We start from the raw sequence: 26,944 nt of genomic DNA, 5'->3' as shown, positions 1-26,944 counted from the left end.
ATAAGATGTAGAAGACGGGAATCAAAATCCTAGTAAGAGTGAGATTTTGTTTTCATACTAATGAATTTTGTATTCTTATTTTCATTTTAAAAAACAATCCAAACACATTAAAGAATGAGAATAGAATTGGTTTCTCATTCTCATTTTCAATTCCACTGTTCCAAACATGACCTTATAGTTTAATAACTTGATTGAAAGTTAAAAGTTTTGTTGCTACTCTCTCCAGAAAAATTTAGGAAAAAAAATATTAAAACAAAGAATGAAGGTCCTAACTCTTGCATCCATTCCAAAGTAAGCTATCTAATCCTAGTAAATCTCTCTCCTCTCACACTTTAATAACTTAATTGGAAGTCAAAATCCATTAAAAAAATCTAAAAGAACTCTTAAGCATTGTAATAATTATTAAATCTCTCTCATAATTATTATATATCTTTCTAGTGCTCAACAAATTTTCCTACTTTCTAATTATTTTTCATTTCTCAAAAAATAAAATAAAATAAAATAAAAGGTAAGATGAAAAAAGCAATGGTGCACACAATAGTATTATCCATCCAATTACTCCTGCCTTTCTTCTAGAGTCAACATTGTAATCCTAATTCAGTTATGTCTATCTCACATCCCAAGCAATTTCTTGTCTCTTTCAAGATTCAAGCATCAGTAACATCAAAGACTAAGAAATTGCAAAAAGATTTTCTTTGGTTAGGGGTCAAGTAGGGTAAAAAGGATCACCATATTTGTTGGGACCTAATGTGTAGGCCTAGGGAGTCTGGAGATTTGAGGTTTAGGAATATTTCTTTAAAGAATCATGCTTTCTAAGGGAAGTGACTTTGGAGACTCCCTAAGGAAAGTTATACCCTTTGGTATCAGATTATTTTGAGCCTTTATAGGACACATCCTAATGAATAGGACACCAACATTTCAATCAAATGGTCACATTGGTGCCCTTGGAAGGTCATTGCATAGGTTTCTCAAATTTTTTCTACACACTCACTTGGTGATTAATGATAGGGGCTAGAGTTCATATCTAGGGTTTTAAGATTTATGCCAAAGGGATCAACCTTTGTGTTCACAATTTTCAACTTTTTATAGAGTTGTCACAATAAAAAGTCTCACTGTATTAGCCATTATTGGCAACACCTCTTTTTTTTTTTCTTGAAAACTTAATTATTGTCACAACCTCACTAATTTGGAGATTGAGGACCATGAAACACTCATGTCCTTTCTTACTAAAGTGCGCTTGTCTCCTAAAATTAGTATTTCCTTTTTCTCTCCCAAAAAATTAGCAATGTGACTTTTCAAATATTTTAACTCTCTATACTCTATAATTCTCTCTCTCTTGTATATATGGAAAGCCTATGTATGTAGACATATGAATGTGTGTCTTTCTCCTACTTTTTAACTTCCCCACTTCGTTGTAAAAATTCTCTTTGCATGTAATGTGTGTACATATATATGTGACACGTGCAAATAAGTGAGCCCCCTCTCTCCCACACACACATATGTGAATGCATTTCACTACTATTCTTTTTGGTGGCAACTGATTGGGTATTTATTAATGGATGGAGAAGACTCTAAATTAGAATTGTTCTTTGATGAAGGTAACCCTTTTTCCTCCCTCCATTTTTTATTCTGAAATCTTTTTGGTGATTAGAATTTGATGCCATTATTGATGAAAATTAATTAGATTATAGACCATGCCTTCTCAAGTATATCATCCATCACTTGAAACTAAATCCTCTATGGACCAGTAAACACAAAAAGAAACCGATTTTCTGTATTATCTTGGTAGTCTTGTTTCAAACAAAGGTATGCCAATTTTCAATTTATACATAGTTATCTAACAAGATCAAAATTTTATAAATGAAGGGGGTCCACTTAATCTGCACCAAGTTTGAGTTTACTCTTTACAGACTTTTTAATTGGAATTTCTTAGTGATTTTTTTTCTTTCTTTATTTTTAATCAATCCACCTTGTGACATTTAAATTTTGAAATTTTCATGTGATCATAAAAATGATCCTAATATATCTTGCATAATGAACATGATCACATTATCAGTGAGGAGAAAAAAAAAAAATGTTACCTGTGATGCAAATGCAGTATAAGACTGCTCCTCAAGGTTTGAAGATTTTGGTGAGGTACTAGGAGAACAAGCATCATGGCTTGGTTCACTTCCATTCAGTTTATGGACTGCACTGTTTAGCATAGCTTCATCCTCATTCCCATTGGATGATTTAACCCTCTATATATGCATATCATGGTTCCAAAAGTATTAGGCATTTAAACAAAAAAAATTTCTAAACCACACAAAGTTGAGGACGGAGTTGCAACCTGGAAAATTTTTCCCAGAGTCTTCAATCCCTTTGCCCGTGCACGAAGCTCCTCTTTCTTGCAATTGTTATCTTGAAGAACCTGCAACAGTCCTTTAATAGATTACCACCAGACAAACTGGATAAAGCATTATATATCTAGCAGTAGGAAACACCCAAAAAAATATAACAGCTAATAGTAAAACAACCATCTGACAAACACGAGAAAGAGTAGCTTCAATATCAGCTACATTAAGCTTCCACAGAGAATCAATCATTAGCTTTTTGTGAGATTGCATGTATTCTTCAAGCTCTTCCTCCGTGTAGTTTCCTTCTGCACTCAGCTGCTTCTTCATGTCCTCTTGCAGTTGAATCAAAGCAATAGCACCTACCAGCAGCAGCAGCAAGAAAAAAGCACTTCACCAAGCCATAGAAATATTTATCTTAAGCAGCAACTTCCCAGACAAAAAATATTCGATTGACTAAGCCTGTTAAATCCCACAATTTTGGGACTAGAGGAAACAAAGTTATTAACATGCATGAACAAATCATGCAGATAGTCACATGCACAATTATATAATTTCAGAAATTAAAATAGGCTAGATCACAAGATGACTAGGTTATGGCCTCGTACATAATGAGAATATTGAAGAAAAGGTTGTAATCAGGAAACTACAAAAATAAAAATTAGTGTCATGAACAAAACAGAAAAGAAAATAAGAGATTTTGAAAAATCAAGAATAAGGTGATGAAAATCTGACTGGTTGGAAATGCCAACAGATAAGTAACAGAAACCTGGCCAGATCAAACCCAGAACTCATTCTCTGAGTTCCTCTACATGCACTGAAAATTTTTAATTAACCACAATCAATCAATATCAAAGGACAAAAATATTAACAATGATTAGAGCAGCTGCTATAATGTTCAAATATAAATCAACAACAATCCAGGGTGCCCAAGCATAATTTAGTAACACTTGTGAGAAGAAAGAAAGAAGAAAAGAAAAAGAACAAACTAAACATGGCTATTGGCCATTGAAGCTAGTGTGTGCTAACCAGTTGCTGCAGTTACTTGGGATTTTATGAAGTGGCCTTTGTTTCTGAACCACTCAGCAATGAACGGCACACCCAAATATATCGCCTTCTTCCCAAGCTCTTTAGCCGCCTGTCTTGCATATATATAGCCAATTGTATTCAACATATCAACACCATAAGCTGTAGCAAACAGAGCATGAACTTGATCAGAAAAAAACCTCTTTTGACTTTGCATTGATAAGGATAGAGAAAAGCAGTCTGATGAAAACAAAAAAGTGCAAAAATATGTGGACAAGTTGAGCAATGTTTCTTTCAAAGATTAAACTTTCCCTAGATATACCTGCACTCATCTGAAGCCCCACTTTTAAGTTGCTCGATGAATTACGAAAGCCTAGAAAGCCTTCTTCTAAATAGACTAATAATTCACCCTGGTTTAAATGAATTTTCTTTAACTTACACAACGATACTAATCACTCCCCTCATTGACATCAAATAGTTTGAAATTTTGAGTACTCCTATTACTTTACAGTAAAATTTATAGGTAAAAATGTTGTCATGAAATGAGAGTGTAAATTAATTAGTTGAAAAACAAAACTAGTTTGTTTGCTTGCAAGTTTCCATGTCACACAATCTCACAACACCAGAAGCATGGACTTAATAAAATTTTACCTGCATTTGAGAGCCTTGATAATTCAGCTTCAGCATGATTAACAAAATCCTCTTTGTTCCCTTGAACATATTGGTTTAATCGGTCCTTCAGTATGTCTGCAAGTTTTTCTTCTCTTTCTTTTTGAACAACCTGCAGCCAGAAGAAATCTGCATGAATCATCCACTGAAAAGTAAAACTAAATCTAAGGACATGCCAAACTGTAATACAAACAACAGCAAAATGCAGGTTTCCAAAAAGCAAATAAGTTTAAATTCATATTGCTTGTAAATGCTGAGTACATGGCTATGAATTCAATCAGTTGTTAAGGCAGAGAGGAAATATGTTTCCATCTTATTGATGATGAAGCAAATCAAAGCAAGAAATCAAGAAATCAATTCTCTCCCTTTTGCTTTATGTTTTGTCAGTAATTAAGTAGAAACTACCTACTTTGTGTCCAAAAAAATAATACAAAAAATTCATAGACAAATAATCATTATATTCCTGAAATAAACAACAGCTAACAAAAGGAGGCACTAAACTCTAAAGTATATACAGTGTATGCAAAAGACCACACTATTGGAGGGATACACACACATTAAAAAAAAAAATTCTCGCACACCACATAGAGTTCAACCAATCAATAAAGTCTACCACAAACAAAGAGTAATCTCCTATCTACACTCTTGCTCCAAAAAATTATACACAAATGATTGTTTGACCACTTGATCTGCTTTTTCAATATTTTTAAATGCTCTCCGTCCATATGGTCTAGAATAGACATAAAGGAGTAACTCTCCAAGCTTTCTTCATTTTTTCCCAAAGAAAGATCCATGCCAGCTCAAGAGAGCAACCCTTATTAAGGAGTGCATTACCCGATCTGTTAACAAGATGACTGTTTTAGCTGTTTCGTCTTCTCTTTTCCACATATAGCATCTATTTAGCATCTTCCATCTCCTTTTGAGCTGATCCAACATCAATATTGCCTTCCTCATGCAACTTCCTAAGCAAAAAAGTTTACTCTTGATGAGACCCAAGGATTCAAAATTGGGTCTAGCCAAACCATTTTATCCTCAACATCCTTGGATAAAGAAGAGTAGAGAGATTTAATTGCACTCTAAGTCTAACCAAACCATTTTATCCTTAACATCCTTGCTAATTTTCTGCAGTTGCAATCTCCAACAGAAAGCCTCCACCCCATTTAGCTCCCAGATATGGATTTCTCTTGAAAAACAAGGGTTTCAAATACCCCTTTCCCACTCTTGCTCCCACACATCAATTGCCCATACATCTTTGTTAGTGGCTATGGAAAACAACACTGGAAAGCCTCTGCAAGGGGTAAGTACCCTATACCACTTATCCTTTCAGAATTTTACTCTCCTTCCATTGCTAACCTTAAAACCAATTCTACTATTAAAAGTCTCCCCCTTGCTTTTTTATTGTCTTCCACACTCCCACTCCACACCTTTCTCTAACTCTTCTTAAGCACCAAAACCCTCTTCCTCCGCATATTTCCCTATAATCACCTTCTTCCAAAAGATGAAACTTGGAAACATAATAAGTAAAAATTCTCTCTTTCTCTCTCTCCTTTTCTTATTGTATGTCTAAGTAACCAAATATTTCCACTTTCTCCTAATCAAAATAGCATCAAACATAAAATTTAATAAAGGCAAGAACTTTTGTTCGTTACTCATCCTTTTTTTCTATATCTCACTGTAACCGAATCAAGGGATTTCTCAATTCCTTGTTATTTATCAGAGGAATAATACATATATATATATACACTTGAGAGTCCTGATTAGGAAGGTATTATCCCAAAGGAAACAACCAAATTATGGTATGTACAGATATATACAGCTAACACTCCCCCTCAAGCTGGAGCATAGATGTTGATCATGCCCAGCTTGTTACAAAAGTACTCAACTCGAGTTCCATTTAGAGCTTTTGTAAAAATATCCCCAAGTTGCTCTCCAGTCTTCACATAGCCAGTAGAGATTAGATTTTCCTCAATCTTTTCACGAATGAAGTGACAATCGACCTCAATGTGTTTGGTTCTTTCATGATAGACTGGGTTCGCGGCAATATGAAGAGCGGCTTGATTGTCACACCAAAGCTTTGCTGGCATTGTGCACTTCATTCCCACTTCACATAAGAGTTGATGTATCCATATGATTTCACAAGTAGCCTGTGGCATGGCCCTATACTCAGATTCTGCACTCGAACGGGATACAACACTCTGCTTCTTACTTTTCCAAGCCACTAGATTCCCGCCGAAGAACACACAATAACCTGTAGTGGATCTTCTATCAAACTTAGAACCTGCTCAATCCGCATCAGAAAAACACTCAATGCGAGTGTGTCCCTGACTACTATATAGTATGCCTAGACCAGGAGCCTTCTTTAGATAGCACAAAATCTGCTCTAAAGCCGCCCAATGCTTTATTGTAGGCGCAGATGTGAACTGACTAACAACACTTACTGCATATGCAATATCTGGTCGCGTCACGGTGAGATAATTCAGCTTCCCAACCACTCTCCGATACCTTTCAGGGTTGTAGAAGGGATCTCCATCATCTGGCATAAGTTGTACATTAGGCACCATCGGGGTAGTACATGGCTTTGCTTCTATCTTACCGGTCTCTTTAAGCAGATCAAGCACATACTTCCTCTGTGATAAGAACATCCCTTTCTTGCTCCTTGATACTTCTATTCCCAGGAAATACTTCAGTTCACCCAAGTCCTTTGTATGAAACTTGGAATGCATGAATGTCTTAAGATCAGAGATTCCTGCATGATCATTTCTTGTAATAACTATATCATTGACATAGACCACAAGAAGTATGATACCAGCAGCTGTTTTCTTGTAGAAAACGGAGTGATCTTTCTCGCTCTTGTTCATGCCAAATGCTTGAATCTCCTTACTGAATTTTCCAAACCAAGCACGGGGACTCTGCTTCAATCCATAGAGGGCTTTTTTCAGATAACAAACCTTCCCATACTCCCCCTGAGCAACAAACCCAGGAGGTTGCTCCAGATAGACCTCTTCCTCTAGATCACCATGAAGAAAAGCATTCTTGATGTCTAATTGATGTATCATCCACTGTTGGGAAGCAGCAATAGAAATAAATAGTCGAACTGAATTGAGTTTGGCAACTGGAGAGAAAGTATCAGAATAGTCTACTCCATATGTCTGAGCATATCCTCTAGCTACAAGTCTGGCTTTCAATCGTGCCACAGAGCCATCAGGATTAACCTTTACCGCAAAGACCCACTTGCAGCCAACAACTTTCTTTCCTTGAGGCAAATCAACAAGTTTCCATGTATGATTATCCTCCAATGCACAGATTTCTTCAAGCATTGCATTCTTCCACCCAGGATGATTCAGGGCCTCTGTAACAGTTTTAGGTACTGAAATAAAATCTATAGAGGCTACAAGGACACTTGAGGAAGATGACAGGTGATCATAAGACACAAAGTTAGCAATGGAATAGATAGATTTGCAGTGTCGCTTACCTTTTCGAAGGCTAATAGGAAGGTCGAGATCACTGGAAGGATCAGATGACGAAGGAGTTGGTGCAGGACATGTATCTGTTGTTACTGGGCGCCGAGAGTACACCTGGACAATGGGTGGTTTGTCTGGAGCAGGAGGAATATTAACAACAGGTCCAAAATGAGCAAGAGACGCATCAGAATCAACCACACTTGATTGCCCAACAGTTGGTCTTGAATGAACCACTTGATACACGAGCCATTCTTCATCCTCCTCACTTGCAGAACTTGTGGGTGAAGAGAAGAAGGATGTGTCTTCGGAAAACACAACATCCGTTGATATTAGATACTTATTGAGATCAGGCGAGAAACATCTATAGCCCTTTTGCAGTCTTGAGTACCCCAAGAAAACACACTGTAACGCCTTAGGATTAAGTTTAGTAACAAAAGGCCTTGTATCTCTAACATAGCATGTACATCCAAAAATTCTTGGTTCGAGGGGAAAAGGTGATTTCTATGGATGTATTACTTTGTACGGAATATCACCTTTAAGCACTACAGTGGGCATACGGTTGATCAGAAAGCAAGCTGTGGAAACGGCATCAGCCCAAAACTGTTTCGGAACCTTCATCTGGGACATGAGTGCACGAGCCGTCTCAAGTAAATGCCTGTTTTTTCTTTCAGCAACCCCATTTTGAGAAGGAGTATCAACACAAGATGTTTGATGAAGAATCCCATGGTGACTCATGTAATTCTGAAATGAGTTAGACACATATTCTTTTCCATTATCGCTTCTTAATATTTTCACAGACACATCATATTGGGTTTTAATCTCAGCAGAGAAAGCACAAAAATGGGAAAATACTTCTGAACGATTCTTCATAAAATAAATCCAAGTCATTCGAGAAAAATCATCCACAAAGGTAACAAAATATCGAAACCCAGTTTGAGAAGTAACAGGACACGGACCCCAAACATCAGAATGTACTAACTCAAACAAAGACTCAGCCCGTTTATTAATCCTTGGGCCTAAAGAACTACGATGATGCTTCGCAAAATGACATGACTCACAATCTAATGAAGGTAAAGTATCAAACTGAGGACACAATTTCTTCAACACCGATAGAGAAGGATGTCCTAACCGACAATGAGCTTCAACAGGAGAGGCAGTACTGACACACGCAACTGGTCGAGGTACCCACTCGTTAAGAATATAGAGCCCATCCGATACATGTCCTTTACCAAATGTCCGTTTCGTCATAAGATCCTGAAACACACAATGATCAGGGAAAAATGAGACACTACAATTCAGATTTTTGGTAAGTTTACTGACAGAGATTAGGTTAAAGGCCAAATTTGGTAAGTTTAACACAGACGATAACGTAATAGAAGATGTTGGTTTCACAGTCCCAGACCCTTTAATCTCATAGGTAGAACCATCAGCAACAGTAACAGGAGGAGCATAATGTGTTCTGAAGGTAGAGAAAGTTTTATGATTACCTGTCATATGATCTGTGGCACCTGAATCAATTATCCATTTGTTTGAGGAGGAGACAAGACATGTTTTACCTGACTCTGCTAGAGCACTAACAGGAGTAGATGCTTTCAGTGCGTCTTGATACTGTGAATATTTAGCAAACTCTTCTGCTGTCATTGTGACGATCTTGTCTGAGGAGTTTGAAAATGTAGCAGTATCAGATGTAGCAACATTGGCAGTTTGAATTCTCCGATTTCGATTTTGCAATTTCCTGCAGTTTCTCTTGGTATGGCCAGCCTCATGGCAGTAAAAACACACAATAGTACTTGAATCATTGCCACGATTTTCGAATGCCCTGTTTCCTCCCCTGTTATTCACCCTTCTTGTATTTTCTGCATTTCCTCCTTTTGCAACAAGAACATTGGTGTGCTGAGAAGATGAGACATTCTCAGTTCGTAGAACTCTACTGAAAACTTCCTGAAGGGAACCAATGTCAGAACCAGAAAGAATCTGAGATTTTGCAGTCTCAAACTCAGATGGGAGACCGGATAAGAAACTCATAACAGCCATCTGTTCTCGTTGAGCCTGTTGTACTCTAACATCCGGACTGAAAGGCATAAGTGCATTCAATTCCTCATATACCTTCTTGAAGTCCATAAAATATGCAGTGAGGGATTTAGCTCCCTTTTCAGGACAATGGAAGGCATTCCATACATCATACATCCAAGAGACATTTCCTTTTCCAGAGTACAGAAAATCAAGATAATCCATTAGCTCTTTAACAAATTCACAATGGCTCAGCAGACCAACGATATCACTATTAATAGAGTTTTTCATCTGCAGAAATAACCGTGCATCATCTTGCAACCAAAGTTTTCTAGTGATATCAGTAGGAGGTTCCTCAGTCAAGTGGTCATCTTTAGCAACACTTCTCGGATAAATTTTGATAGTCTTACTCCATTCAATATAATTAGACCCATTTAATTTGTGTTCAGTTATTTTTGACACAATGGGCACTATATCAGCAACAGAATTCTTATTTTCTTCCATGATAATAAAATTCAATCTCCAAAGTAATCAGCCCAGACCAGAAATTACAATTCACCACACAGCAAGAAGAAAAAGACAAGTACCTCTCTTACACGAAGGCGTCAAAAGCGTCAAAGCTTGCGTCAAAAGCAACTATAAAACCCTTGACAAAATGGATTGCTGTCGTGGCTGCCAAGGTGGGTGGAAGAGGAGACTGGATCGGAGAATCACGACCGTCGGTTTCCGGCGACTGCGATGTGCAGGGAACAGTCGGCCAGATTCGGAGCAAAGTGCGAATCTAGGGTTGCGGCGGAGCAGGAGGAACGCCGGTGATCAGCGTCCGGCTAAGTAACAGCAGCGGCGAGCCCTAAAAGGCGCTCCTAGGCAGTGAAGGCCAGGGCTTTCAATGATTTCGGAAGACGGCGTTGCTTCGACGGTGGAGAGAAGGCGTGAGAGGGTGGCGGGATCTGAGAAGAAGGCGTCTCAGGAAGGTGGATCGAGGGGCAGGGTGGATCGAGGGGCAAGGTTCACTGGACTCGCGATGGTGACAAATCTGACAAATCTCCGTCGACGCGTCCCAATGGCGGAATCTCAACACCATCCACAAATCTCTCTGTTTCTTTCTCGAGGATTGCAGCGATGACTCGCGGTAACCAGAGAGATCGGGATCGGGATCGGGAAAGGGCTCAGTCATGGAACCCCAAGGAATCTCAAACTCGCGGTAACCAGAGAGATCGGGATCGGGAAAGGGCTCAGTCACGGAACCCCAAGGAATCTCAAAGAACAAGACGGGATTGCGACGCCAACGCAACTGATCGGAGGTCAACAGAAGCTGCTACGCTCCTCCACGCGCTCCGCCACGCGCCGGCGCGTGAGTTGATGCGTCCTGCTTCTCAGTCCGAACGCGTGAGCTTCACGCGTTCAGCTTCAGGTTGCCGGACTTCGGGTACCGGCCGATCTTGACACCTCGCTTCTCCCTCCGAAGGCAGTGACACTACCAGGTCACTTTTATCCCGTGACCCAAGAACAAACCCAGAATTTGAGCCAATGGCTCTAATACCATGTAACCGAATCAAGGTATTTCTCAATTCCTTGTTATTTATCAGAGGAATAATACATATATATATATACACTTGAGAGTCCTGATTAGGAAGGTATTATCCCTAAGGAAACAACCAAATTATGGTATGTACAGATATATACAGCTAACACTCACTATCATTTTTTGTATAGATATCTTGCTATTTTTTTTTCTTCTTTCCTATTTGTAGAAGGAATAAGAATTAGTAAGGGTGGGAAGAAATGAAAAAAAGATGGAGTTAGTATGGAATGAGAATGAAAATTTCATTTCCATTCCAGACTATTACCTGCAACTAAGGCCCAGAATGAGTTACTAATGGAATAAAAGATTCTCAAACTATCAAATCATTCCCGCCAAACAAAGACACCCAATATTGTTAGATTATTGTAGATGAACTAAATGGAAATCACAAATGTTGAATGTATGACTTATGCGATTTAAAATAAGCAAAGAGGGATAAAAGGGGAGAGAAAAAGGCGAAATGATTCAGGGAAATGAGAAAAATAAACCATAAATGCTAAGAAAGTTATTCAAGTCACTTCCTTGATTGCAACTTCATACATTTGAAATAAAGGAAACATTATTTGTTTAAAATGAAGGAACATATTGAAAGTCGGGGTTCTGAAAGAGATACAAACCAAGAAAATAGGGGAGAGATGGAGGAAGAAAAGAAAGATCATTCAAAAGTAGGACTCTTCATGGTGCTAAAATTCTTTTTTTTTCTTAACTAATTCCTTTCTCTTCTTGTTTCTATTTAAAACCTAGTTCAATTCTCCCAAAAAATAAAAACAAACAATTAACAAGCACAAAACGTAATTATAAAAGAAAAATAATCTGAAAATCCAATTCATGAGATACTAGGACATTGTACCCTCATTTTTTCTTGCAACTTTTTAGCATCAAACTGTTCGCCTTCTGTAAAAATGTCCAGTGAAGCCATCGAGGCCATTGCAAGCTGGCCTATGTATTCCTCAAAAAGCTCACTACCGAAAAGCATTGCAAATATTGCTGCAGGTTCGATAATGGCATCTCTGCAACAAAAGAAAATATGAAAATTAGTATCAGAAAATGAATATCAAATTACCATAATTTCATGAGGATCCACATATAAGCCCACACTCCTATAATTCATTTTAGTCATAAATTAAGAAAAAGCAGCTCACGTTGAAATTCCTGACTTCCCATGAGCATCATAAGCCTGCCGCTGGGATGGATCACTCAATACTTGGTAAGCCTCCCCCAAAACCTGCATCCAAATGAATGAAACTTTTTAATAGAATTGTACTGATGATTTTCAGCACTATCAATTCCCAAAAATCAGGCTCAGAATAAAAGTAATTTATGGAAAATGAGTTCAAAATCATAAATAAACATCTATTAAGATCGAAAATTGCTGGCTCTGAATCTTATGTATGTCATGACTCACAACAAAATAAATAATTTACTGAAGGAAAACATGTAAAACTACATCAAGAATGCCCATGCAACTTAGCATTTACAAGAATTTTTTAGAATTAGGATAGTTGGGTTTTTCCTTCTCTCCCTCTATTTCCCTAGATCAATGTTCTGATCATCCCTCAAAGGTCACCTTTCACTAGAAGCCTCAAAATGATAATAGTAAAATCCTTCTTTCCACAATGAACTACCTAGCCCCAACTTTGATGGGACCAGCTCTATGCAATTGCCTTTTAGAAGAAAGCCAAAACCGTTGTATGTCTACACACATAAATTATCAGCCTCATTATTTATTTATTTATTTATTTTATTATTATTATTATTTTTATGATAGGCAGAGATAGAATATACTAAAACCACCCAACAAAAGGCTTGTGTACCTATACACATTGTATAAAATATCAACGTTAATGTGCAAAAGAACACTAGTAAATCGAGGTGATGGCCTTCTCTAGAAACATCAAAACCATGATATGCCCAGATATATAAACTATCAACGTAAGTGTGCAAAAGGACACCGATTCATTGAAGTATACATTTAAATGGATAATCACCTTTTTCCTGTACATATCACTTTAAATCTTTTGTGTAGTCAAATGTACACTTGAGAGCTTTACTATAACATACACTTAAGGCTTAGCTTAAGTGATAAAGGGATGGGAGGGCTTGTGGGAGGTTCTAGGTTCAAGTCCCAATGGGGGAAAAAATTTACCTATAAAAAAAAAAAAAAAAAAAAAAAAAAAAAAAAAAAAAAACCTAAAAACTAACATGTTGGGGAAGTTCAAACTTGGCATGTTTAGCATATTGCTAGAGAGCACTACCCTCGAGCTAAACTAACATGTCAGACTATTTGTGAAATCTTTGCACAATTAAAGTCTAGTCAATGCTAAAGGTCATCTCTCCAATATCTTTGTTATATTAAGATGGTGCTACCTACTAGTAGCTATGATAGAATAGTGTAAGCATCATCCTTTTTCCTTCAAACAAAAAAATTCCAATTGTCCTTTTGGTGTTTATGGAGGGAGTACAATGACATCTAATGATCACTTATGGAATGGTTCGTTTGTGGGCAAAAAAAAAGAAAAAAAAAGTTTGGAGAGTAGCTCCATTATGTATTTTTTTAGATGGTCTGGAAGGAAAGAAATCTCAAGGTGTTTAATAATGAGGAGAATTCTACTCTTTTTCTAAAGATGTTCTTTCTTAGTAATTTGTTCTTTTGAGTAAAGCAGTACTTAGAGATAGATTTTTTGTCTTTCTTTGATTTTATTGAGTGGCTGGGTTTTGGTTAAGGGAGGGAGTTATTGTAAGGGTTCTTTTCCCGTTTCTGTGTTTTTAGGCCCTATCTTCTTGTATACTTTGTAGTGTCCTTGGAGCGTTTTTTATTTTTTAATGAATTTGGTTTTAATTTATCAAAAAGAAAAAAGAAAAAAAAGACATCTAATGATCCCTTGGAGGTTTGATCTTACTTCACAGGATTCTGCAAATGGTTTTATAGTTAATGATAAGTAGCATACTTCTTTGTAGTTTCTAGAGGTGTTTTTTGTTTGCCTTTAATGCATTCTCTATACTCCCAATCTACTTGGATGTGCCCGCTTTCTCTATTAGGCACTTTTAATATCATCTTCATTCTCTTTGCCTCTCAAAGTACAATTTTTTTTGTCTTATAGAGGGAAACTCATTCTGCAACATGTGTGTTTGTGGCATATGATTGGGCTGAAATATTTCACTGTTTCAGCATTAGATATGGTAACTTTGTTCTTTTATTGTCCTTACATTTTTTCCCCAAGGTACATGGTTCATGCCATAATTGAAGCTTTTAAGGTGCAAATCCAAAGAAAACAAAATGTCAAGTAAACAACAAATTCTTCTTAAAGAAAACAATAAGAAAGTTTATAACGATAAGTAGAGGTCTTGCCTGAAAATTTTGTGCAGCAAGAGGATCATTGGGGTTTTTATCTGGATGGACCTGCCGTGCCTTCAAGCCACAAAGAAAAATGATTCATCAGATGTACATAAAGCAGCAATTATAGCAAGCCTAGAACCTTAAATTGATGGTGAATTAACAGATATTTTTAGAATAAGTTAATTGAATCTGGTAATTATTTAATACTTTTAGCTGGACCTGTTCAAAGTTTGGTAACTCAACTTGTTACGATGTTGAAGATTTAGAGATTGGATTTTTGTAGACCTTTTTGCTGGTAATTTATGTGTTTTCATTTTCTTTGTTCCTTTTTCTTCCAACACTTCATCTATAAATGGGATTTTCCCCTCTTTTTCTCAATTGCCAATATTTTTTTTTTCTCACCAATAGAAAATTATCCTATGGATGAACTTGCAGAATAGTTAATTGAAGTGGAAGTAACTGAGAAAAATTCTGCAACAACTACCAGGAAAAATTCAAAAGTAAATAAACTGACAAAAGAAGAGGATAGTGGCCAGATATGCACATTCCTATCTTCAGATGATAATAGGAACTTTCTGTGAAAACATGCCCATGTACATGAGCAGCTTTAATTCTAGGAATACCACTGGTCAGGAGACAAAATTAACCATGGGATCCAGAAATGTTGAAAACTACAGCATCTTTTAAGACTAATGAATTTAAAGTTTCAGTAAAATTAGATGAAACACAAAACCTATTCCACACTTGGTACTTTTGGTCTTTTTTCCAAAGAAAATTATGTAGAATTATGGTTGGTAACCTACTTCTTCTTTTGCATCTTTGTTGTTCTTTCCATGGCCAAGAGGTGCAAAGTACAGAAGGGATTGTTAGGTACTTTGTGTTTGCTAGGTTATATTAATAAATAAATGAGATGCACTATGGTAGAACAATGGAGACAGAAGCATGCTTGTTTTTGTTTGCATATAGTAAATAGTCAACTAGATTAGTCTGTCTTGTTAGAGGGTCAAAGAAGCATGCTTGTTTTTGTTTGCACATAGTAAGCAGTCAACTAGATTAGTTTGTCTTGTTGGAGGGAAAAACTTCTTAAACATTGTTTTCCCAAATCCTGTCTAAGTTCAATTAGACCCCACCCAATCTACAAACTTGAACAAACACAAAGATCCTTCTGTAATGTACATCCTAACCCGTGACAACAAATTAATCACAGATGAACGCTTCAAATGCTGTTCAATTTCTCTTGTTTCACAAAGTCCAGAAAATACAAAACAGGACAGCTCTCCAGACCACCTTTCACTTTCTTCCCACAAAGGAGTCGTGTTAACTTAACAAAGCCTCCTTAACTGACAAAGGAAGAAAAGTGACTCAAAATAAAGCAAAAGGTAAGTGTCACAGCTCCCTAGCTTTAAGGCAGTGAAGAAGGAAGAAGGAAAGATATGATCAATAAACCCTACTTTGCTTTTACAAAGGTAACATTTGTTTGTCAAGGACCAACCTCTCCTTTGAAGTTGTTCTAAAGTCAAAACCTTCCCCCAACAAGCTTCACAAGCGAAAAAACTCACTTTGGTTAGGACCCATGAAATTTTAAATAATGCCTTCGGGGGAAAAAACTCACCACCCTAGCTCCTGCATGGAAAACAGAGATTTTATAGAGAAAGCAACATTTCTTGAGCTCATTCACCCCATCCTTCTCTTCCCTCTTCACAAACATCCCATGCAACATTGAGAAAAGAAACTCCATGGTGTTCAACTCTCACTCACTCAAATGTCTAGCAAAACAAGGGTTTTAGTGCCACCACCCCTCCTGTCCCCCCACGTGTTCTTCCCAAACATCTGCCATCCAAGCCTCATTATTCAAAACTAAAGCATACAAGGTGGGAAAAGAAAAACACATGAGTTCCTCATCCCACCATCTATCCACCTATATCTTTTTTTCTTTTATGGGTAAAAAGCAATATATTAAAACAAGACACTCCAAAAAAAGGCCCAAAAGTACACAGGAAGTACACAAAGGACAGTTAAGAGTGCCTGAGAAAAAGAAAAAAAAAAGAACAACAACGAAAACAATAACCCCTCAAACAGAGTACAACCAATCCACAAAATCAACAATGGAAAAAGGTCCGAAAACTAAATACACCTTAGCCCAAACCTAAAGGTTACAAAGGAAAGAAAGTTTAAACCCTTGGACCAAACACCCCTCATGTTCAAAAGCCTTATTGTTTCTTTCTTTCCAAACTGTCTAGAAAAAGCATAGGGGAGCAGCTCTCCACACTTTTTCCTCTTCTTACCCATAAAAGAATCGTACCACCCTAATAACGTCTCTCTAACTAAGAAAGGAAGTACCCACGCATGACACCCCCAAAAGAGAAAACAACAAGCGCCAAAGAATACTTGTCATATCACAATGCAATAGCATGTGATCAAGTGACCCTTCCTCTAAATGACACAGGTAACATTGGTTGGCCAAAGGCCACCCTCTCCTCTAAATCCTATCCAAGGTTAAGACCTTATTCTAAGTAGCCTCCCAAGCAAAAAAACCTACCCTTGGTGGCACACATGAGTTCCAAATTACACTTGTAGGGAAATCACCTTGTCTTTCCAATTCCAAAGCCTTGTAGAGAGATTTAATAGTAAATTTACCATCTTTTGATTTTGTCCAAGCCACCTGATCATCCACATCCCTACACACTCTCCTTCCTTGCAATCTTTAAAAAAACACTGCACAACAACCACCACCCAATCGTTGAGCCACTTAGAGAATCAAGGAGCCCATACTCCCCCTTCTGAATGGTTCCAAACATCCTCTACCCAAACCTCCTTGGATAACGCTATAGCAAATAAGAAGGGAAAAGAGATGCACAAAGGATCGTCACCATACCACTTATCTTTTCAAAATCTCACCCTCCTCCAATTACTCATAAAATAGGTCATATTACCACCCAAGATATCCCATTCTTTCCTGATGACTTTCCATAAACCTACCTCATACCTTTCACTTACTTCACAGGAGCATCACCCTCCATCTTCTTCCCCATACTTACCACAAATGACTAGCTTCCAAAGAGCCTCCCTCTCCATTGCAAAAGACCAACTCCATTTGCATAGGAGGAACTTATTCAATAACAAAAAATTCCTCGCTCCCAAACCACCTTTCCTTTTATTGAAGCAAACAATAGATCACCTTACTAAATGAGGCTTCCACTCAAGGGCCTTTCTACCTTAAAGAAAATCCCTTTGGATTTGCTCCAATCCCAATCTAACTCTTCTTGGAATACAAAGCAGGGGCATAAATTAAATAGGCATATTGGAAAGAGTGCTACGAATTAACGTACCTACCCTCATTGAAAATATATTGTCTTTTCCAAATGGATAATCTTTTTCAAAGCCTCTCCTCTATGCCATTCCAAATTGCCAGAGACTTGAACTGAGCACCCAAAGGAAGACCCAAGTAAAAAGACAGGCACGCACCAAACTCTTGAGCCAGCTCTTCTAAATTCTCCACTCTCCTCACTAGAATAAGCTCACTTTTTTCCAAATTAACCCTCAACCTCGACATGGCCTCAAACCACCAACTCAAATAAGTCAACTGATTTAGAGAAGGCTCATAGAAGACTAAAGTGTCATTAGCAAACATCAAACAAGAGACTTCCATATCCTTTCCTCCTCCACCTTTGATCCTCCAACTGGACAAAAAACCTCCTCAACTCTCTTCAACAAACGACTAAGGGCCTTCATGGCAATCAAAAAGAGATAAGAGAAGAAAAGGTCCCTCCACCTCAAACCCTGAGAGCTTTGAGAAAAACTAGGAGTTCCATTGACAAGAACTAAGAAGCTCACTGTAGAAATATACTATTGTATCCAACTGACTCACTTAACACTAAAACCTATTTTTTCTAGCAACAGAGTTAAGAAGTTCTAATTAACATGGTCATACGCATTCTCAATATCAAGTTTGCAAAGAATACCATCATCATTGCCTTTCGACACCGAATCAATAGCTTCATTAGCAATTAGAGAAGCATCAAGGATTTGCCTACTCTTCACAAAAGCATTTTGGGAACTAGACACCACCTTACCCACCACCTTCTTTAACCTATTAGCTAACACTTTAGCCAACAACTTGTAAAGACTACCCACCAAGCTTATAGACCCTTAAGATCTTCAACTCCCCCTTTCTTAGGTATTAGCACCAAAAAAGAGGTATTAATACTCTTGACAAACCTGCCCTGCTCATGAAATTCCTTAAGAACTCCATAACTTCTTCCTTTAAAAAGTCCCAATTGAATTGCCAAAACGCCATAGAAAAACCATCGAGACTAGAGGCTTTATACCCACTAAGATCCAAGAGAGCACAAAACACCTCTTCCTCAGAAAACTGGACCTCTAACATCACTGCATCCTCACCTCCTAAAACCTCAATCGACAATCCATTGCAACTTGATCTCCACTCCCCTGTTTTGGACAAAAGAGAGTGGAACACCTGAACCACCCCTTCTTTAATCCTTCTCTCCTCAACTACCCAAGCCCCATTGATCTTGATCTTCACCATGAAGTTTCTTCTCTTGTGTGTAGTGGTCATTTTATGAAAAAAAAAAAAAAACTCGTATTTCTATCTTCTTCCTTCAACCATAGCTCCCTTAATTTTTGTCTCCAAGAAATTTCTTCCATCAACACCTACTTTTTATACTCCTCCTTAGCCTGCTTCCCAAAGTTTTGCTCCTCCACAAACAAAGCCCTAGTCCCTTCTATAGCATCCCAAAATATAGCCTAATTCAAGATCATATCCTTTCAAGCAAGAGCATTCCCAAACACTTCTCTATTCCAAACCTTCAACTTAGCCTTTAGCTCTTTCAAATTTTCAGAGAAAATAAATTAAAAGACCCTCTAAAATGTAAACCCAACCACCAATTTCTTAGCAAATCCTTAAATCATTCTCCTTTAACGACATATTCTCGAATTTGAATGGGAATGGACCTTTCCTTAAGCCTCCACTAGCTAACAAAATTGGAAAGTGGTCAAACATAGGTTTAGGAAGAAGGCACCATACAATCCCACTAAAATAACATTCCTAATCCTCCAAAACTAAGAACCTATCCAATCTTTACTAAGATTGATTGTTCAAACCTCCCCTCCACGTGAAAGAACCCCCCTGCAAGAGGAGACCCTACAGTTCCAATTCCTCAATAACTTTAAAAAATCTTCTCATTACGGAGGACAAAACCTTGAAACCCTATTCTACTATCTTATTAATCGAATAACATTAAAATCACCTCCTATGCACCAAGGATCCTACCACAAACTTCTGATAGCCCCCAACTCCTCCCAAGAAGCTTCTTTAAGCCTCTGATCCATACAACTATACACCCCTATAAAGACCTAACAAAAACCATCCTCGATGTTTTTAAACTGATAGGAAATTGAAAACTCTCCAATTTCTATACCATTCAGCTCTCTAACACCCTATTATACCATAAAACTAGAACTCCCTCTGCCATACCCCGAGAATTCAGAGCACCCCGCCCCAAGAACCTAGCCACCCTTAATGAACGAATCAAACTACATGATAGACTTTGGAACTTGGTTTCCTATAAATAGACCAAATCCGCTCTCTGAGATGTAATCATCGATTTGATGATTTTTTATTTTTTTTATTTTTATCGCCATCGTTAACCCCTCTCACATTCCAAGATAAAAAATTTAGCCTCATTTACCAATAGAAACCAAACTTTAGCTCTCTTTAGAGCAGTGTTGTCAAAAACATATGGTGATGTCAAGGTCATAAAACTCCTTTTAGCCTAAGGCAAAAGGCAAAAAATAATGTGATAGCCTAACAATAGTAAGAGAAAAATATACATATATTTACCTCATCAATGCTTAACCAATACAAGCGTCATCTTCAACAAAGTGTTAAATATTATACTCCACATCATAAGAAGCATCATATTGTTTAGAGATATCCATCCTATCTAAATGCATAATCTACTTTTTCAAACATCTAAAAATCAGAATAAAAACCAAAATAAGATAATAAACATTTTAAAGAAACTTTGGGCATCACCATCATAGTCATCATTAAAATTAAAATTGTCATCACTTTCACCAATACTATATTGACAGTCTTCCATCTCATTATCACTATGATTGATAATATAATATTTCATTTTTTGTTAAACTAAATGAAATTATAATCTATGTTTAATCTTAACTCATGGTCAAAAGCAATTGCCTCTATACTTTGCGCCTTATCACAAGGCGACCGCCTAGGCGTCACCTCTTTGAAGTCGCCTTGCCTAGGTCTCTACCCCACCTTGCCTAATGGCTTAGGCGACCCAAGCGATCCCCTTTGATAACATTGCTTTAAAGTGAACTCTTCCACTGCCCGAACCTTTGAATTTAATTGAGTACTCCAACCTTCTAAGCTCCCTATCAAACCTTAAGGACCCAATCTTACTCCTTTTAATGCCAGCTATCTGTGTCTTCTGATCCTTCCTCATTTTCATTTTTTTAAGCAAAACTAAGATTTCCTCCTCATAGCCCTTAGTCAGCACGCTTAGAAAATTATTAAACTAAGCAAGGCAACTAAATTACCAACCCTCATCGGTCTCTTCCTCCTCTAGTCGCCCCACCTTAGAGTCCCTTTCTTCTTAGCTCTCGTTTCCTACCACTACCAAAGCCCTTTCCACCCTAGAAAAACATGTTGTAGAGCTACAGTCAACCATAATCACTCTCAAAAGCTAGCTTCCACTTCCTAAATCTCCGTGCTCGAGCCACAACTAGAAACACAGACCCTTATCGAAACCCTTTCCTGAAAATGAGTAGAAGAAAAGGCCCCGCACCTTCAAAAAGACCAAAGAAGAATGAGAAAAAGACAGGTGCCTTAACACCTCAGCCTAGAGGGCCACATTAGTGAGCGCAATCTAAGACTTTTACAAAGTACTCTTCTCTAACACGAAGCCCTTTGCAGAACCATCTCTCCCAATAAGAAGTCCTAGGGAGCCATCCACATCCCCACACTTCTTCGCTCCATTTAAATTAGACCCATGGTCCTGGGCCCAGCCCAAAAAAGAACCCTCCCCCTTTTCCAATCCTGGGGCTCAAAAGCCTTTTCCAACCATCAACCTGACTACCTTATGGGCCTTTTTGGATGCCAATGGGCTCGCCATCTAAGACCCACTTACTTTTCCTCCAAAAACTCCTAAAGCAACAACCTCCTCTAAACAGTCTCTTCCCCCTTTTAAAGTGCCCCTACCACCGCCTTCATTTTCTTCCCCTCCTATAGTAGTTTTTGAAAAGCAAAAAGCTACTCTTTCACTAAAACATACTCTTTTCCCTCTAGGGGTCAACACGTTTACCCCAATAGTCTGCAACAAGTTCTCCTTCCCCACACTGTAGCCTGCATGTGACCCACCTATCTCATCTCCTCTAACCTCCAGAACCAACAACCCACTGCTACAACTTCTTGAAATCACTTTAGAAAACTTAGCAAGAAATTCCCACCATTGTTGGATGGAGAAACTTGAAGACCCAATCACCACTTAAAACGAGGTTGGCAAGGCCTTCCCATCCAGTTTTACCAAGATCCTAGCCTACTACAATTGATTCAAGTCTATTGTGTCTTCGTCCACTAGGACAAACCCTCCGCAATAGTCCTCAATTTTCTTAATGACCTCCCGACTCCACAAATGCAAAGATAGTCCCAACACTCTCACTCACGCCTCCTTACAGGAACCCTCCTTAACCATGCACCTAGTCTCAGGCTTCCACCTTACCAGTTGTAGAATTTTCTCCTTAAACCTTCTCAATCCTCTAACAAAGACCATTTCTGCCTCTATACAATCTTCAAAGTAAAACAAAAGAAAAAACCCCTAAAAATAGAGACTTTCAACCCCCTTTTTGCAAATAACTCTAGAGCCAGTAAGGGTCCATCTCCAAAACTCCCAACTAGACATTTCCTAAGCTTCTCCTCCCCACTTTGCACCTCTCCCTCCCCAAGTTGAAGCCAAGCCGCTTCCCCCACCAAACCTATATTATTTTTTTCTACATTCACGAAGGAATCACTTCCATTCACTATCTTCAAGTTACACCCCTTCTCAAATGGAAATACCAATTTCTTTTTCTTAGCTATAGGGACAACCCCTAGCAAGTGTAGCTTTTCCACCAAAATGGACTGCCCTCCATGTATGTCACTCCCTTCTGGAAATATCAATGAAAATCTCTTTTTGTCATAGCTACAAGGCAAAAAATAAACCTCTCTACCTCATTCTCCTAACATTCTAACTTGAACCTCCTCCCACCCTTTGCTCTACCTCAACAACCCTTCATCTCTATAGCAAGCTTCCACCCTTTCCAACAGATAAAGAAGACCGATGTCCCCAAACCTCATCCAAGTGGAGAAACCCCTGCCTCCCTCCACAATCACCCCTCTTAACCTCCCACCAGCCTCCTAGAAATATCAAAGGAATTAGAGTCCACTGCAAACCAACATCGTCTTCCTCTCATGCTCCAACCTTATCAATATGAACTCCTTTTAATGAATAGTTGTAGAGATTCATCTCCTCATGTTTATGCTCCCAGGTGTTGAGAGATTCAAAATAAATGTTGGTCTTCTTACACATCACAATCTTATTACCTACAACATAAATTGTTCACATTATCAAACCAAAGAAACAACATGGGGAAGTAGGTTTTCCACCTAGAACTTCACTCTAAGGCCCCACCCTTTCTAATTGCTTCCTAAGGCCTCATCCCATACTCGCTTCTCACAATGCAAGGTTTCCAGCCTCCTACCTCCCCTACATATTTTCCGTGAATAACCTTCTTCCAAAAGGCCTTTCCCTTATAGGTAAATCTCTAACTTTACTTTCCTAACAGGGCCCTATTAAGGGAAGATAAACTTCTAATGACTAGCTCTCCCTTCCTCTTTTCTCTACATATGATCGATCAATTCACTGAATGTAGTTTTTTCTCTAATGTGCCCCATCTCCATAGGAAACCCCTTTGAATTTTCTCGAACCTCATTTTTATTTTAGTAAGGGATAGTAAACACAGACAGAAAATAGATAAGCAAATTGGATAAGGTGCTATGAATTAGAGAAAGTTCCTATCCTTTCCACATTAAGAGTCTATTGAAGGTTACCCACCTGATAACCCAACTCTACAGTCAAATCCTCAACATTGCCAACCTTGACTACAAGGATTAATTCACTTTTGTCAAGGTTGATTTTCACAACTGAGATAACCTCAAACCATATAAGAAGCCAATATAAGTAAATCAATTGAGAGTAAGAAGCCTCATAAAAGACTAGGATGTCATTAGCAAACAAAAAATGCCAGACCTCCACTCCCTTTCCCTCCCACCCCTTAACCTTGTATCCTAGACAACCTGTAAAACCCACCAACCATACTGATAGGCTTGAAATCTTTTGTCCTTGGCACCACCCTTTTTAGGAATTAACACAAAAAAAGTGGCATTCAAACTTTTCACCAATCTCCCTAAACAAGCCTAAAACCTCCTCTTTCATAAGATCCCAACAAAATTTCCAAAAGGCTAAAGAGAACCTATCAAAGCTAGGAGCTTTGTCCCCATTCAATTCTAAGAACGCACAAAAAACCTCTTCCTTAGAGAAAGACACCTCAAACCCATCAACCTCTTGACGCTCTAAGGCTTTGAACGACATCCCATCAACACTAGGTCTCCAAACTCCTGGATTAGACAACAAATTGCGATAAGCTTGAGCAATCCCTTAATCTCAATCTCCTTATTTAGCCAAACCCCATTATTTTGATTTTATCTCAAAAGTTTCTTCTACAATGTGCATTAGCAATCTTATGCAAAAATTTAGTGTTTCTATCTCCATCCTTTAACCAAATCTCTCTCAATTTTTGTCTCGAAGAAACTTCTTCCAAAGATGCCCACTTACAATACTCTTCCCTAGTTGTTCTTCTTGCTTCAACCTCCTCAAGAAAAAGAGAAGATTCCCTTTCCTTTGCATCATAAAAGGCCACCTGAATAAAAGTCATATCCTTTCTTATAAATACATTGCCAAAAAACTCTTTATTCCATACTTTCAAATTAAATTTCAATGCTTTCAGCTTTAAAGGCAAAACAAACCTGCACAAACCACTAAACCAATATTCCATCCACCAACTCTTCCTCAAGTTTTTGAACTCATCTACTTTCAACCACATATTTTCAAATCTGAAAGGGAAGCTACCTCATCTTATCCCTCCCTCATCTACCAGAATGAGAGAATGATCTGACACTAGCCTCAACAATGTGCTCTGCATGAGCCCACTTACATGACTCTGTCACTGTTTTAACACCAAGAACCGATCTAGCCTTAACTTGGACTATTTTTCCTTAAATCCCAAATTAATTAAACAAACAGGGAACATCACACTTGAATGCACTGTGCTGAAATGGCACTGCAGCTTTATGGGAGAAAACAAAATTTTGTGGAGAAACAAGACAAATAAGAATTGATGAAAAACAGGAACGGGGAGGAGGGATCAAGGAAGGAGAGTCTGGCGAAAACTTAAGAATTCTTGTCTGTATCTGGGTTTCCCCTAAATCCAGTAATGGATTCAATGCTACTTCAGGTTCTGAATTTTCGCTCAAATATAGTAGCAAAATAAGTAAAATAAGAATCTAACTTTTCCCCATGCGTCGACCTACGTTAATGGATCTAAAAGATAAAGAAAATCCTTATTAATTTTTTTCTCAAATAAAACCAAACAGCAGTATCGCAAACCTACCCGTTTTGGACCTCTCTTTCTCTGTTAATAGCGAGTGAGATAATCACGGTGGAGCGAGAGTGATCGCATGCGATCACTCAAGTATGGAAATTAAAAAGTTACCTTGATGTAATAAGCTTTCTTAATCTCTGCCTCGGTCGCCGAGGGGCTGATTCCCAGGACGTCATAGTATTCTGTCTCCTTCACCATTGGAGGGTGCCTTCCTCCTTCTGGATCAAACGGCCGGTGGATTAAAGCTACAAGGGAGCCCCCCTAGGTGAGAACCCACAAAAAAATAAATACAAGAAACGAGCTATACAAATCACCAAACGGGGAAATAATAAAACTCCCCAATCCTAATTTCTCCGCGTAGGATGAACGATGGCACACAAATGCTACACCGGCAATTAGTCTCTGGAAATCACCTGTCTGCCTTGACCTCGGATTCCTTCGCGTTGACTATCTCCTGCTTCGTACTTTTCTTCGTGGCATTAGACTAAACCCCTACAATTCCCTCTTATGAGATATCGTACATCCCAAACAGCCGTGGCTCCTTGTATTTACTCTTCCCTTTTAAATATGGAAACGAAAATAAAAAATACATGGCTCTTTTTACTTCCGCTTCTTTTATATAAACCACTCAGTTGTCCTTTATAAGATGCACAGTGAAATTTATAGTTTATTCAGACGTATACACATAATATCTCTACACGTGCACCTTATTTATGCATATACCATAGATTAACAGAAGTGGTTGTCAAACTTTATTTTCTCAAAGTACTCTTACCATCTCAATTATACAGTTTATTTAATTAATTTGGATAATATTTCAATTTTTTTTTTAAGATACTTAAAATTTGGTTTAGATAATACTTATTTTTTAAAAAAATTATTATAATTTAATTAAAATAATTTTAATATAAAAAGTCAAAAATTATTTTCAAAAAAAATTTGGGTGAATAAAATTATAAAATAAATATTTTTTTCTATTCCTAAAACTGTAAACTTATAAAACAACTTAAAATTGATTTAGATAATGTATTTTAACATATATATGTAGACCCTCCATTTTGTCTTCTTAGCACATATCCTATTAGGTATTTATTCCGTACTTTACAGCAATTCATTGGTAGCTCATTACTACTCGTGTAACCCATCTTTTCTAAACCACTTTGGGGACTTTGGTTGAGGGATTTATCTAACTCCATTATGACTTTTGGCAGCCCTAATTTAGATCTAAGTTCATTTTGGTACACTTAGGCCCACTAAGCATCGTCATAGCCTCACTTAGGCACCCTAGGCCCATTTAGGTACACTTAGGCTCATTTAGGCACCCTCAGCCCATTTAGGTACATTTAAGTCCATTAGGCACCACCTTAAGCCCACTTAGGCACCCTATGCCCATTTAGGTACACTTAGGTCTACTTAGGCACCCTAGGCCCATTTAGGTACATTTAGGCCCATTTAGGCACCCTCATCCCATTTAAGTACACTTAGGCCCATTTAGGCATACTTGACCCATTAGACACCACTTCAGGCTCACTTAGGTACCCTAAGGCCATTTAGGTACACTTAGGCACCCTATACCCTTTTAGGCACATCTTACATTTTTGGATGGCTTGCATGACTTTCCTTTTTATTATTATCTATTTAGCCATTTTGTATGTTACTTTGTGTATTTTTTTATCATTTCATAAAACACTTTTATTCAATTTAATAATTTCATAAAATACTTTTATTTATTTTAATTTAATAATTTTGTAAAACACTTTGATTTATTTTAATCTAATAA

At 37.8% G+C, this 26,944-nt stretch overlaps 1 protein-coding gene across 3 annotated transcripts in view; it reads right to left on the bottom strand.

The window, feature by feature from the left end:
* LOC117906374 (chaperone protein dnaJ 10-like) overlaps window positions 1-25,691 on the bottom strand; it is a 30,005-nt gene extending 4,314 nt beyond the window's left edge. The window contains exons 1-10 of one of the 3 annotated variants that reach the window (XM_034819372.1): window positions 25,578-25,691; window positions 25,276-25,425; window positions 14,434-14,493; window positions 12,227-12,309; window positions 11,935-12,094; window positions 4,011-4,140; window positions 3,363-3,521; window positions 2,517-2,695; window positions 2,330-2,410; window positions 2,082-2,240 (exon numbers count right to left, since the gene is read on the bottom strand). In XM_034819372.1, the coding sequence (XP_034675263.1) occupies window positions 2,082-2,240; window positions 2,330-2,410; window positions 2,517-2,695; window positions 3,363-3,521; window positions 4,011-4,140; window positions 11,935-12,094; window positions 12,227-12,309; window positions 14,434-14,493; window positions 25,276-25,362 (1,098 nt within the window). In that variant the 5' untranslated portion in view covers window positions 25,363-25,425; window positions 25,578-25,691. The other 2 variants (XM_034819370.1, XM_034819371.1) reach the window with 2 other exon arrangements.
* Window positions 25,692-26,944: the final 1,253 nt, after the last annotated feature.

The sequence above is a fragment of the Vitis riparia genome, chromosome 18, assembly GCF_004353265.1.
Source record: "Vitis riparia cultivar Riparia Gloire de Montpellier isolate 1030 chromosome 18, EGFV_Vit.rip_1.0, whole genome shotgun sequence".
Classification (NCBI taxonomy): Eukaryota; Viridiplantae; Streptophyta; class Magnoliopsida; order Vitales; family Vitaceae; genus Vitis; species Vitis riparia.
This window is presented reverse-complemented; position numbering and strand designations above follow the sequence as displayed.